The sequence below is a fragment of the Bufo bufo genome, chromosome 2 (assembly GCF_905171765.1).
Source record: "Bufo bufo chromosome 2, aBufBuf1.1, whole genome shotgun sequence".
Lineage (NCBI taxonomy): Eukaryota > Metazoa > Chordata > Amphibia > Anura > Bufonidae > Bufo > Bufo bufo.
The window spans coordinates 290,681,388-290,693,746 of NC_053390.1; the positions used below are offsets into that span (position 1 = coordinate 290,681,388).

The window sequence follows — 12,359 nt, forward strand, 5'->3', positions numbered from 1 at the left end:
GTTATTATCCATATTGCTTCCTTTTCTGGCTGGATTAATTTTTCCATCACATTATACACTGCATGTTTGGTTGCACACGAAAGAAAAAAGCACCAGCCTATGTGAGCTTCCATGGTCCTGGTATAACAATATAATAACATTTGCAAAGACAGGTGCACTCTGTGGTCTTACTAAACCCTCAAACTGATGTTAAGATTGAGAGATTAGCCAACATATCCTACTGTGGAGGACATGTCTGAGCCCGAGCACCACACTACTCCCATGGTCCTGGCCACCAGAGAGACCGGCACTTTTTCCTATAGTGTGCAAGCACGGCCACTGTTGATGGATTGCAGGGTGGCCGTAACCATGGAAACAAGCAGTGTATAATATGATGGAAAAATGAATCCAGCATGGATAATAACAATCCATAGTAAGTGGCTTCTACTAACTTTGTCTGCATGATAAATTATACTTGCTGAAGTGACACAGCCCCTTTAAGGCCCAAAATGCATATATGTGGAAGGTATTAGGACTGTCTGTGTTTACCCTGTTTTACGATTAGACAGGATTATTAAATCTGCCCCATTGTGCTTTCTCTCCACACACTTGTCACAGTAACACAATCCAGCGCTAACCTGTAGTTATAACCAGTGGAAATATTGTTCTGCAGGTCAAGGCGTCGGAATGAATAATGTGGACGACACTTTGAGGGATGTAAATCCAAATTACAGTTCCAGTTAATGATCACACCAATGATTCCTCCCTTTAAAAATGAAAGAAGGAGTTGTTTAGCAATCTCGAGCTTGTAAGCTAAAAGTTATATGACTGTTCACATTATGTTTGGCAGACATGTCTGTGCCCTAGAAATGTATGTAACAGTATAACACACAATATCTGTTTTTCTATGGAATCAACCTACACTGAATAGAATAGTCAACCAGTGGCCACATGTATCCCAAAAATACACTTTTTTGGAATACATTTGGCTAATAAATTGTTGGGCTTATGTTGGTAACACATATCCGGTTGATATATAATACTAATATACTAGTTATCCTCCACAGACCATTTAGTCATAGGGGAGATTTATCAAATCTGGTGTAAAGATAAACTGGCTTAGTTTTCCATAGCAACCAACCAGATTGAGCCTTTTTTGAGCACTTTGGGGAAAATTAACGGTGGCATCAGATTGGTTTCTATGGGCAACTAAGGCTAGTTTCGCATCTGTGTTGTGCTGTCCGGTTTTGAGATCCGACACAGGGTTTCAAAACCGTAGCACAACTCTTTAGTGTTGTCCCCATTCATTGTCAATGGGGACAACACTGAACAAACCGGAACGGAGTGCACCAGAATACATTCTATTCCGGTTTGTTGCGTTCCCATTCCGGACGCAAAACCGCTGTAAGCAGTGTTTTTGTGTGTGACATGGGAAACTGAAGAAACCGGATCCAGCACCAAAAACATGTAAGTCAATGGTGCCATATCAGTTTTTTTCTAATAGAAAAAAAATGGCTCCTGCACCCAATGACTTAAAATGGTTTTAATGGTTAAATGGATTCTTTATTTCCAATTTAATACAACCGGTTCTGTTCTGAATGGATGCAGCCAGTAGTATTTTTGTAACGGAAGCGTTTTGCTGTGGTTTTGAGATCCAATGCTGGATCTCAAGACTGGACAGCAAAAATGCAGATGTGAAAGTAGCTTTTTAGGAATTTTCCGTGCAGTGTACTTCTTCAGGGTTTTCTCTCCCATATTTATCAGCTGTCTAAAGGATTGTTGATAATTGTTAGATTCAGCTGCTGGGACCCCTCTCCATCTGTCTTCCTTCTGTGGACAGCCATGGTGGGGAGGAGTTGTATGGAAGAATAGCCAAGTATGTGGGCAACCCTCTGGATGCAAGTCTATGAAAGATAAGCAGATAGCACAGTGTACTCCCACATCTGCCTCCTCACCATGGCTGCTCACAAGAAGAAGAATCGGATAAAGTAGTCTCCCATTCTAGAGATGGATTGGGGTCCTAACAGTCTGACTCCCACTGATCTTACATTTATCCCCTATAGTACAAAAGCTTCTTTACTCATCATTTATACCTAAATATATCGTGAGGGGAGAATTAAATACAAAATTACCACAAACTCTTTGCTGAAACCCCTATTAAGGCAATTCGACAGGATGCCAAAATCAAACGTCTAGCCTGCTAAACTAGGAGAATATTATGTGAGTCCACCTTCACTTTGATTGAAGTGACATTATTTCTGATGGATAAAGCTCCACATCTGACTACACACTAGGACACGACCAGCAAAAGTGGCCATCTGTATTCAGATTCTTAGCTCAGACAATTTACATTTTTAACACTGCTTTGAGTAAAGAAAGTGACAATTCCATGAGGCAAAAAAAAATCATTTCCGCAATCCGTTGTCCCTTGTGGCCCCAGACTGTAACCAGCTGAAAGACAATTGTTTTCTGCTCTTTATTTTTATTTTTTTATCCATTCTCCATGAGTGTCGTTCCTGAAATACAAGCTGACCTTATAGGCAATTTTTGTGAAGTTAACACCAGCTTCTTTTACAATAAAGTCCATGGTGAAAATTGGGCATGAGGGAGAGCGGACAGGGTGGTAAGTACAGTTCTTCAAGGCATTGTCTCCCTCGATGTTACTCCTAGGAGACACAAAATAGATCTGAAGGTCAGAGAGTGACCATACTCAAAATGCGGATCAATCATTTATTTATTTGCATATTTCACTATAAAAAGTTACTAAAATAAATACTGTTACAACTATGTTCGCTTATACAGTCCTGATCAAAAGTTTAAGACCACTTGGAAAATGGCAAAAAATCCTATTTAGCATGGCTGGATCTTAACAAGGTTACAAGTAGAGCTTCAACATGCAACAAGAAGAAATGGGAGTGAGACAAAACATTTTTTGAGCATTCAATTAATTGAAAATAACGATTAAACTGAAACAGGCTGTTTTTCAGCTGATCAAAATTTTAGGACCACATGCCTTTGAAAGGCCAAATCTGTGCAAAGATGTGGATTCATTGTCATTTTCTGTCAGATAGTCACACGTTGTGATGGCAAAGGCAAAAAAACTCTCCCTTTTTGAACGTAGCCGGGTTGTTGAACTGCATAAGCAGGGTCTCTCACAGCGCGCCATCGCTGCTGAGGTGGGACGCAGTAAGACAGTCATTTGGAATTTCTTAAATGATCCTGAGGGTTATGGAACAAAAAAGTCAAGTGGAAGACCCAAAAAAATTTCATCAGCACTGAGCCGGAGGATCCAATTGGCTATCCGTCAAGACACTGGACGATCCTTGACCCAAATTAAGGCCCTTACTGGTGCTGACTGCAGCCCCATAACCATCAGACGGCATCTAAAACTGAAGGGCTTCAAAAACAAAAAACGTCTTCAAAGACCTTGTCTCCTTGAATGCCACAGAACTGCTCGTTTGGACTTTGCAAGAGAGCACCAAACATGGGACATTCAAAGGTCGAAGAAAGTTTTATTCTCTGATGAGAATTTTTTTTACCTTAATGGTCCTGATGGTATCCAACGTTACTGGCATGACAAGCAGATCCCACCTGAGATGTTTTCTACACGCCACAGTGGAGTGGGGGGCCATAATGGTCTGGGGTGCTTTTTCCTTCAGTGGAACAATGGAGCTTCAGGAAGTGCAGGGGCGTCAAACGGCCGCTGGCTATGTCCTGATGTTGCAGAGAGCATTCCTCATGACTGAGGGCCCTCGTCTGTGTGGTAACGACTGGGTTTTCAACAGGACAACGCTACAGTACACAATGCCCACAGGACAAGGGACTTCTTCCAGGAGAATAACATCACTCTTTTGGCCCATCCTGCGTGTTCCCCTGATCTAAATGCAATTGAGAACCTTTGGGGATGGATGTCAAGGGAAGTTTACAAAAATGGACAACAGTTCCAGACAGTAGATGGCCTTCGTGCGGCCGTCTTCACCACTTGGAGAAATGTTCCCACTCACCTCATGGAAACGCTTGCTTCAAGCATGCCGAAACAAATTTTTGAAGTGATAAACAATAACGGCGGAGCTACTCATTACTGAGTTCATGTTTGGAAGTGGGATTTCTGTTTTGGGGGGGTTTAGTTTTTTTTTGAATGTGTGGTCCTAAACTTTTGATCAGCTGAAAAACAGCCTGTTTCAGTTTATTCGTTGTTTCATTAAATTAAATGCTCAAAATATGTTTTGTCTCACTCCCATTTCTTCTTGTTGCATGTTGAAGCTCTACTTGGAACCTTGTTAAGATCCAGCCATGCTAAATATGATTTTTTTGCCATTTTTCAAGTGGTCTTAAACTTTTGATCAGGACTGTATGACATCTTACCAGATGCTCAGGAGACTCACAAGTTTTCTCAACAACTTTTTTTTTTTTTAAACAAGCTATACAAGTGTTATTCATACCCTCCTCCAGTACTAAAATATTTAATATTCTTGTTTTAGGTGAGAATCAGAAAGTTTCCCTAACCATTTTGTTTTCATTTGTATCCCTTTATACACTTCTCCCAATCTCACTCTATTAGGGTGACTTCACACACGGCAGTTTTTCTGGCAGAAAATTCTGCAACTGAAAATCTGTTCCATTGATTTAAATCGGGGGCAGGCACATGGATTTCTACAAGCCCCATTAAGGTAAATGTAAATGACTTTCAGTCGCAGAATTTTCTGCCACAAAATCTGCCGCATGTGAAGGCACCTTTAGTCTTTTTATATTTTGTCAGTTCAACAACCATCTTTTCAAAACCACGTGCCATTCCTTGAATTGCCTTTGTGATGAACTAAAGGTCGTTTGTGCAAAACCAATGACATTTTAAACAGGACCTACCAGAAAAAAACTTATATAATCCCTTTAGTGTGCATTTATTTTTATTCATTCTTTAATATCCTGGTAAATTATTGACCTTTCAAAAATTATTATCCACATCCATGTGCACATGGATGTGTGCAAATCTTCAGACACTTTCAAATTTTATGTTGCTGCCTTGTGCTAAAATGAAAAAAAAAATCCCATCTTTTTTTTTTTTTTAAAGGAAAAACTAAAATATTGCATTGACGTATGACATACGTATTCAGACCAATTACTCAGTACTTAGTTAAAGTACCTTTGGCAGTGATTACAGCTAGAGATGAGCGAATTTTAGGTTATGAAATTCGTTCATGCTTCGTTTACTGGTAAAAGGTTAATTGCTTTATGGATTCCGTTACCACGGCACAGGCCTCTTCATAACTTAGGCGCATCCACTGCCAGTCTAAATAAAAGACCGCTTCCTAGCTGTCTCACATTTAGACCTTTTTTTTTAACGTCTGAAACAGGCATAGAAAATGGTAAATGAGAAGGGCCTGTTGGCCCGACCCCTACTTCACCCGCTCCACGCCCACTTTTTTAGACCTGGTGTGAGTGGGGAGAAGTCGCAAATTGCGGCGCAACTAACTGTTTTGCCACAATTTGCGCTTGAAATAAGCCTAATTTAGGTGTTTTTCAACTTGATAAATGACCCTCATAATGTACCAACACTTTCTCTGAGGAAAAATGGCCTTCTTGCTCATAGCAGTCAACCAGAGTCTACAAGTGCACAATACAGATAAGTCTTTGGTTCCATGGTCAACAAGGCCACTTTTCCACCACGTTGGCTCTGACGCCTGAGGTCCTTTCTATTTCTTTATACAGTCAGGATCTTTAATATAGCTAAGTATTATAGTCAATGGCCTATTGGAATTTTTCACTATGGAGCCCTTCAGATTCCCTAATTATTCATTACGCAGCAGCCCAAATATGTGTGTACCGCAGTGCTGCCCATGTTCACCAGTACACAGTACAGTCCTCTTAAATTGTCACAGTCAAATCATACAAATATTGTCACCAAAGGATTTTTTTAAAAATCTAAAATGACAATTACAAGCCATCCTGGATTCCAGCATATTCCTATCATATATGGTATATAGGCAAGATGACAAATACAAATATCTTTAGAAATATCCCCCATTTATTATAGCACCTCTGCTTTGTAATGTGTTACTGTTTATAATGCATGACTAATTTTGGCAGTGACCACCAACACCTCATCTAAAGTGATTTAACGCTAAGTAAACACTAAATGCATTGTGCTCAGCCACAAAATTATTTTAAATACATTAAAGGCATTGGAATCGCCTCACTGAGCAAACTAAGTAGTCTAGACTTCATTTGTACATGCTTTTTGGACAAGGTTTTTGTACAGCAGGAGGTGAGACAGAGCTATCGATTTAATAATCTTACTTGGAGAATCCAAACTGAGGGAAGTGGATGTTGTTCTTGATGAGGATGGTGAAGCTCGGGACAAAGTCATGCAATGACTCACTAGAACCAAAGAGACAATGGTGAGAAATGAAGATAAAGAAGATTTTATTATGGTGTTGTGAAATTGGAAGAAGAGAGAAAATGCAACGGAGAAATAACAAGTAAAACCCCTCTGAGGATAATGGTAGGTTTCTAGGATATTAATGATATTTCTGACCTCTTCTCAGGGGAAATTCAGGATTGCATTTCCTGGTAATGTGCAATTTATTTCAAGGCTCATCTACTAAATCCCAATGGTGGAGATTTAGAAGATGTGGAGCAAAGATTACAAAAATGGTGGGGTTCCTTACAAGGAAGAAATAGAGCTAGTGGGCTGTAAGATGTACAATAGCTTCTGTATCCATCTATTCTCAGCCCTTGTGGTGTCATAAATTTAGTTTGATAATGTAGAAGGTGGAACTCTATTTGTAGCATTTATTTAATAAAACAATATAATTTCATAGTCGTAATGGAGGGATAATATGGATGATGGCAACGCTGGGTTTGTATGGAGACCAGTTAATAAAAGGGGTCTCCACAAATGATTTAAAATGGCTGCCACCAACCTGTCCTGAATGTGATATTTTTGAGGATTAATTTTATTATTGAACAACAACCATGTTCTCAATGAACCCAAAAAACTCATTAATATCAAAGCTGAATATTTTTGGAAGTAGTTTTTAGTTTGTTTTTAGTTTTAGCTATTTTAGGGGGATATCTGTGTGTGCAGGTGACTATTACTGTGCATAATTATTAGGCAACTTAACAAAAAACAAATATATACCCATTTCAATTATTTATTTTTACCAGTGAAACCAATATAACATCTCAACATTCACAAATATACATTTCTGACATTCAAAAACAAAACAAAAACAAATCAGTGACCAATATAGCCACCTTTCTTTGCAAGAACACTCAAAAGCCTGCCATCCATGGATTCTGTCAGTGTTTTGATCTGTTCACCATCAACATTGCGTGCAGCAGCAACCACAGCCTCCCAGACACTGTTCAGAGAGGTGTACTGTTTTCCCTCCTTGTAAATCTCACATTTGATGATGGACCACAGGTTCTCAATGGGGTTCAGATCAGGTGAACAAGGAGGCCATGTCATTAGATTTTCTTCTTTTATACCCTTTCTTGCCAGCCACGCTGTGGAGTACTTGGACGCGTGTGATGGAGCATTGTCCTGCATGAAAATCATGTTTTTCTTGAAGGATGCAGACTTCTTCCTGTACCACTGCTTGAAGAAGGTGTCTTCCAGAAACTGGCAGTAGGACTGGGAGTTGAGCTTGACTCCATCCTCAACCCGAAAAGGCCCCACAAGCTCATCTTTGATGATACCAGCCCAAACCAGTACTCCACCTCCACCTTGCTGGCATCTGAGTCGGACTGGAGCTCTCTGCCCTTTACCAATCCAGCCACGGGCCCATCCATCTGGCCCATCAAGACTCACTCTCATTTCATCAGTCCATAAAACCTTAGAAAAATCAGTCTTGAGATATTTCTTGGCCCAGTCTTGACGTTTCAGCTTGTGTGTCTTGTTCAGTGGTGGTCGTCTTTCAGCCTTTCTTACCTTGGCCATGTCTCTGAGTATTGCACACATTGTGCTTTTGGGCACTCCAGTGATGTTGCAGCTCTGAAATATGGCCAAACTGGTGGCAAGTGGCATCTTGGCAGCTGCACGCTTGACTTTTCTCAGTTCATGGGCAGTTATTTTGCGCCTTGGTTTTTCCACACGCTTCTTGCGACCCTGTTGACTATTTTGAATGAAACGCTTAATTGTTCGATGATCACGCTTCAGAAGCTTTGCAATTTTAAGAGTGCTGCATCCCTCTGCAAGATATCTCACTATTTTTGACTTTTCTGAGCCTGTCAAGTCCTTCTTTTGACCCATTTTGCCAAAGGAAAGTTGCCTAATAAATATGCACACCTAATATAGGGTGTTGATGTCATTAGACCACACCCCTTCTCATTACAGAGATGCACATCACCTAATATGCTTAATTGGTAGTAGGCTTTCGAGCCTATACAGCTTGGAGTAAGACAATATTCATAAAGAGGATGATGTGGTCAAAATACTCATTTGCCTAATAATTCTGCACGCAGTGTATACTAGATATGGATGATTGTTCCTGTCAGGCTGCTCAGCCATGATGGAGTATCATAGGCAGGATCGCATCATTACCATCTATTGCAGAGCAGTGTAGTGTGTACTGAGGTCATGCCCCCTCACCCCCTTAGGCAGCTCGGCAAGTGGAAGCAACCAGTCCTGTTCACATCCTAGGACAGGTTGCTGGTGGCCATTTTAAATAATTCCTGGAAGACTTCTATAAACAAATATACTATGGAACTGCAATTTCCCAACACATTGTTAATATAGGAGAATCTAACATGATACACAAAGAAATCAGCTGATATTTAGAGCTCTCCTTGTTCTCATAGTTTCAGTTACCTGAACAGAACTATCGTCAACAGCAGAGGTACACAACCTGCAGCCTGTGATGCCATTCTGTGCAGACACCAACCTGCCAACTATCTACTCACAAAATTGCATAGTTGCATGTAGTTTTCATGTCAGAACTAAAGGAGTGGCACACTACTCTGGACAGACAAATTCTAATGGTGTACTTTGTAGCCATCTCTGGTTTGCCTATATATCAGGAGAATTGGGTTCTTTGACCCCTGATTGGAAGGGGTATATGCATCAGAGAGGTGTCCATCTATGCATGGAGTTCTCTCCACTGTAGTTTATGGGTGTTGTGAAATACTAGCCTGTTACCACAACACCCATCATCTATCATGGAGACAGTCACATGCATGTAGGGTCTCCTCCTACCTGGAATGCGGAAAGCAGAAGAAGATCTTAATTCTCTCAAGTGGTAGGAGTTCTGGAAGTGGAACCTGCACTTATCAGACATGTATAGCATAGATTTTTGATGCTATGAATATCTCAGATGATGGTGCCTCCACCTTGGGAGTGGTTCAATATGACAGTTTGGCCCTCAGACCAGACAAGGTCATGCATAGCTAAAGACCACCTAATAAATAAACAGTACTGTTATCAGGTATTATAGGAAATACAACTGTCACTGCCAATGACCACAGATTGTGCCTATTACATTAAAGATTTTGTGGTCACAGATATAGGTATTTATTCGGCTGAGGCAGTGATGCCAGGTTGGTAGCTTTCTCATCAAACAGAGCTGCTTTCTTGTAGTCTCTTTGGCAGAACCCAGTTCTTAGTTAATAGGTTTCTGGATCTTGAGCTAGTTGAATATGCTGTACCCGCTTGAGCTAGTTGAATATGCTGTACCCGCTTAAAGGGGTTATTCCATGACAAATGTAAAAAATGAAAATCAGACATCATATAGTACATGGCAGTGGCTTTCTAACATAGCTATAACCAGCCCTGTACCTCACATCCAAGGATCCTCCTCATTCATTGCTCCAATTGCTCTACTAGATGAATTTCAAGAATTTTCAAAGCAGCTCAGGAGAGTGTCCTTGCTCAGGGGCATGTCCTTCGTGCAGCATCTCTCTCCCTGTCAGGCCATGTTCACATGGCAAAAATCATCAGTGGGATGATCTGCTTCTGTGAGCAGCATGTTTGGTTCCTATTGGAGCCCACGTTTTAGATATTTTAGCCTTATGCGGTGAACATAGCTAAAATCCACTTCAAAGAAGTAACATTCCCCTTTTGAAGCGGATTTAAAATCATCAGCTAAAAATAACGGCACCGTGTGGTGCTCCAGAACCCCTGAATGCAAAAAGTAAAAAGCATGTGTCTATTTTCAGATCTAAAGGGCAACCACAGGAAATTTCGAAAACTGGACTGCCCCAGTTATTATAGAAAGCAATTCTGGTACATTGTATATTACAATATTAGGAAATTGCTTATTTTAGTTCCTTAGTATTATGTATGCAATACCAAATACCAAGCCTGCCTTGTCTACTAAACTGTACAACTGAAAACAAGTACTGCCCTCCTAATATCTGTTACTAACCTGGTGACGGTCTCATCTTCCAGCGGACACCATGCATGGATCTCACAAGTTTTAAGTGATCCATGAGTAGCACTGACACAGCGCCCAGTTTGCACACCTACGGAAGCACAGAAGTTACCAATAAGTTCAATTTCCACGTTCACAGGTTGTTAATCACAGTTTTTGAGCGAGGCCACACATATAGTTTTTAAAAATATAATTTGCACAAAAATATTCTTGCACAGCCAACGGTAACGCAATGCTACATTTTAATGGTGAATATTTATATATCTTTTAAAAAATATATTTTGGACAAATTTTATTTTATTTTTTTCTTTACCCCTTTATTGTGCTACCAAAGTAAAACCAGTACCTCTCCATGCATTTATACACAGGGATAACAGTAAAGATGTAAATTCCTTTGTTATCTTTTTGTAAATTACTGCCATTAATTTAATCAAACAAATGCCACTAAATAAACTTTGCTCCCTTCTGTGATACCAAATTCATGAACTTTGCCCAACTGACGTCATTGCTATAACACTCAAGAAGAAAGGTTCTCAATTTTTGTAGTGTGACTCTTGCCTTCAGGTGGTATGTGTGATCTGTAAAACCACCCATATATTAAGACATTTTTCTTGAAAATATAAGAAGAGATGTGGGGCTAAGGAGGCAAAAACAAATCACAGATAATAATAATAACTTGTGTGCATTTGATATTGAATATATTTCAAGAAATGGATGCATCAGGTCTTACTCAGATGTGCACTGACTGTTCTCCACAGACAGCACATGGATCATGGGTGACGGGTCTATTTAAACATCAGTGGCTTTCTGAGGACCATGGGTCGGTGGAAAACAAGAGAGACATGCACTACTTTGTCCTGTGCTGCAGACCAATCCTGAACATTGACGTCTATGGGTTCATGAAAACTACCGACAGAACATGGATGATGTGTTTTGGCACTGGTTTTCACATTCTAGCAGTGTGAATAAAGCCTTATTATATGGGCTCATAACACGGTGGATGGTCCTTGTTGGTGTGGCTGGGTTGAGGCTGAGATTATTTAGTGTTAGATTTTTATTTGATGGGAGGGGGGATGGAACAAGCTGGGATAACATGACTTGCGCATACAGAGGAATGCAGATCATGTCCTCCCAGCATGGACCACTCCTCCATCTGACGGTTGGAGGCCTTTGATGTCATTCCAATGTCATAGGCCTCCATGACATGAATGCAGAAAGGAAACTTCCTGCATCTGGGCTCTTGCTGACTATACAGCTCACTCTAAGACCTGTGTTTAGCATTTTTTTGTGACAGAGAGCCAACATGATCACTTCAAGTGGATCAGGCTGACAATCTTTGTAGCAAGATCTACTGCAGTTGTTTATGGTTTAAATTGAGTTTTAAATTGGCCACAATAGCAGGCAGGGCTTCCTTCTCATTTTATTATCATACCTTTATGTATCAAGATCACTGCTGCAATCCATTGTGCAGTATGCTAATTAGATGTTAAGTGCACCAAGTTTGGGCATGAGCTGCTCAGTGCACCATAGCTCCAGCCCTTTTCCCTCTCAGCACCTCCCTTTGCTGCTTGATAGATAAGTCCAAGCGCCATGAGGCTGCAGAAGCACTGTCAGTCAAGCAGCTAAGGGAGGCTGGGATGGGAAAGGGCTGGAGCTATGGTGCACTGAGTGGCTCAGGCTCTCCCTTGGTGACCAGCTAAGGCTACTTTTACACTTGTGTTGTTAATTCCGGTATTGAGATCAATAGGATCTCAATACCGGAATTAAACTGATCAGTTTTGATTTTCCACATCAGGATGCATCCGTTCCATTAGAATGCGGTTGTGTGAATCAAAACAGAAAAAAACGGATCCGTCACTAAATACATTGAAAGTCAATGGGTGATGGATCTGTTTTTTAGGCTCCTATACAAATGGATCTGTCACCATTGACAGTGCTGGATCCGTTTTTTTCTGTTTTTATGACCGGACACAAAACCGCAGCTTGCAGCGGTTTTGTGTCCAGTCAAAAAAC

At 40.5% G+C, this 12,359-nt stretch overlaps 1 protein-coding gene across 1 annotated transcript in view; it reads right to left on the minus strand.

Moving 5' to 3' along the window:
* Nucleotides 1-12,359, minus strand: part of P2RX2 (purinergic receptor P2X 2) — a 73,261-nt gene that overhangs the window by 9,318 nt on the left and 51,584 nt on the right. Inside the window, exons 5-8 of the mRNA XM_040419693.1 lie at nucleotides 10,341-10,437; nucleotides 6,274-6,354; nucleotides 2,513-2,645; nucleotides 618-745 (exon numbers count right to left, since the gene is read on the minus strand). Coding sequence (XP_040275627.1) covers nucleotides 618-745; nucleotides 2,513-2,645; nucleotides 6,274-6,354; nucleotides 10,341-10,437 — 439 coding nt within the window. The remainder of the gene's footprint in view (nucleotides 1-617; nucleotides 746-2,512; nucleotides 2,646-6,273; nucleotides 6,355-10,340; nucleotides 10,438-12,359) is intronic.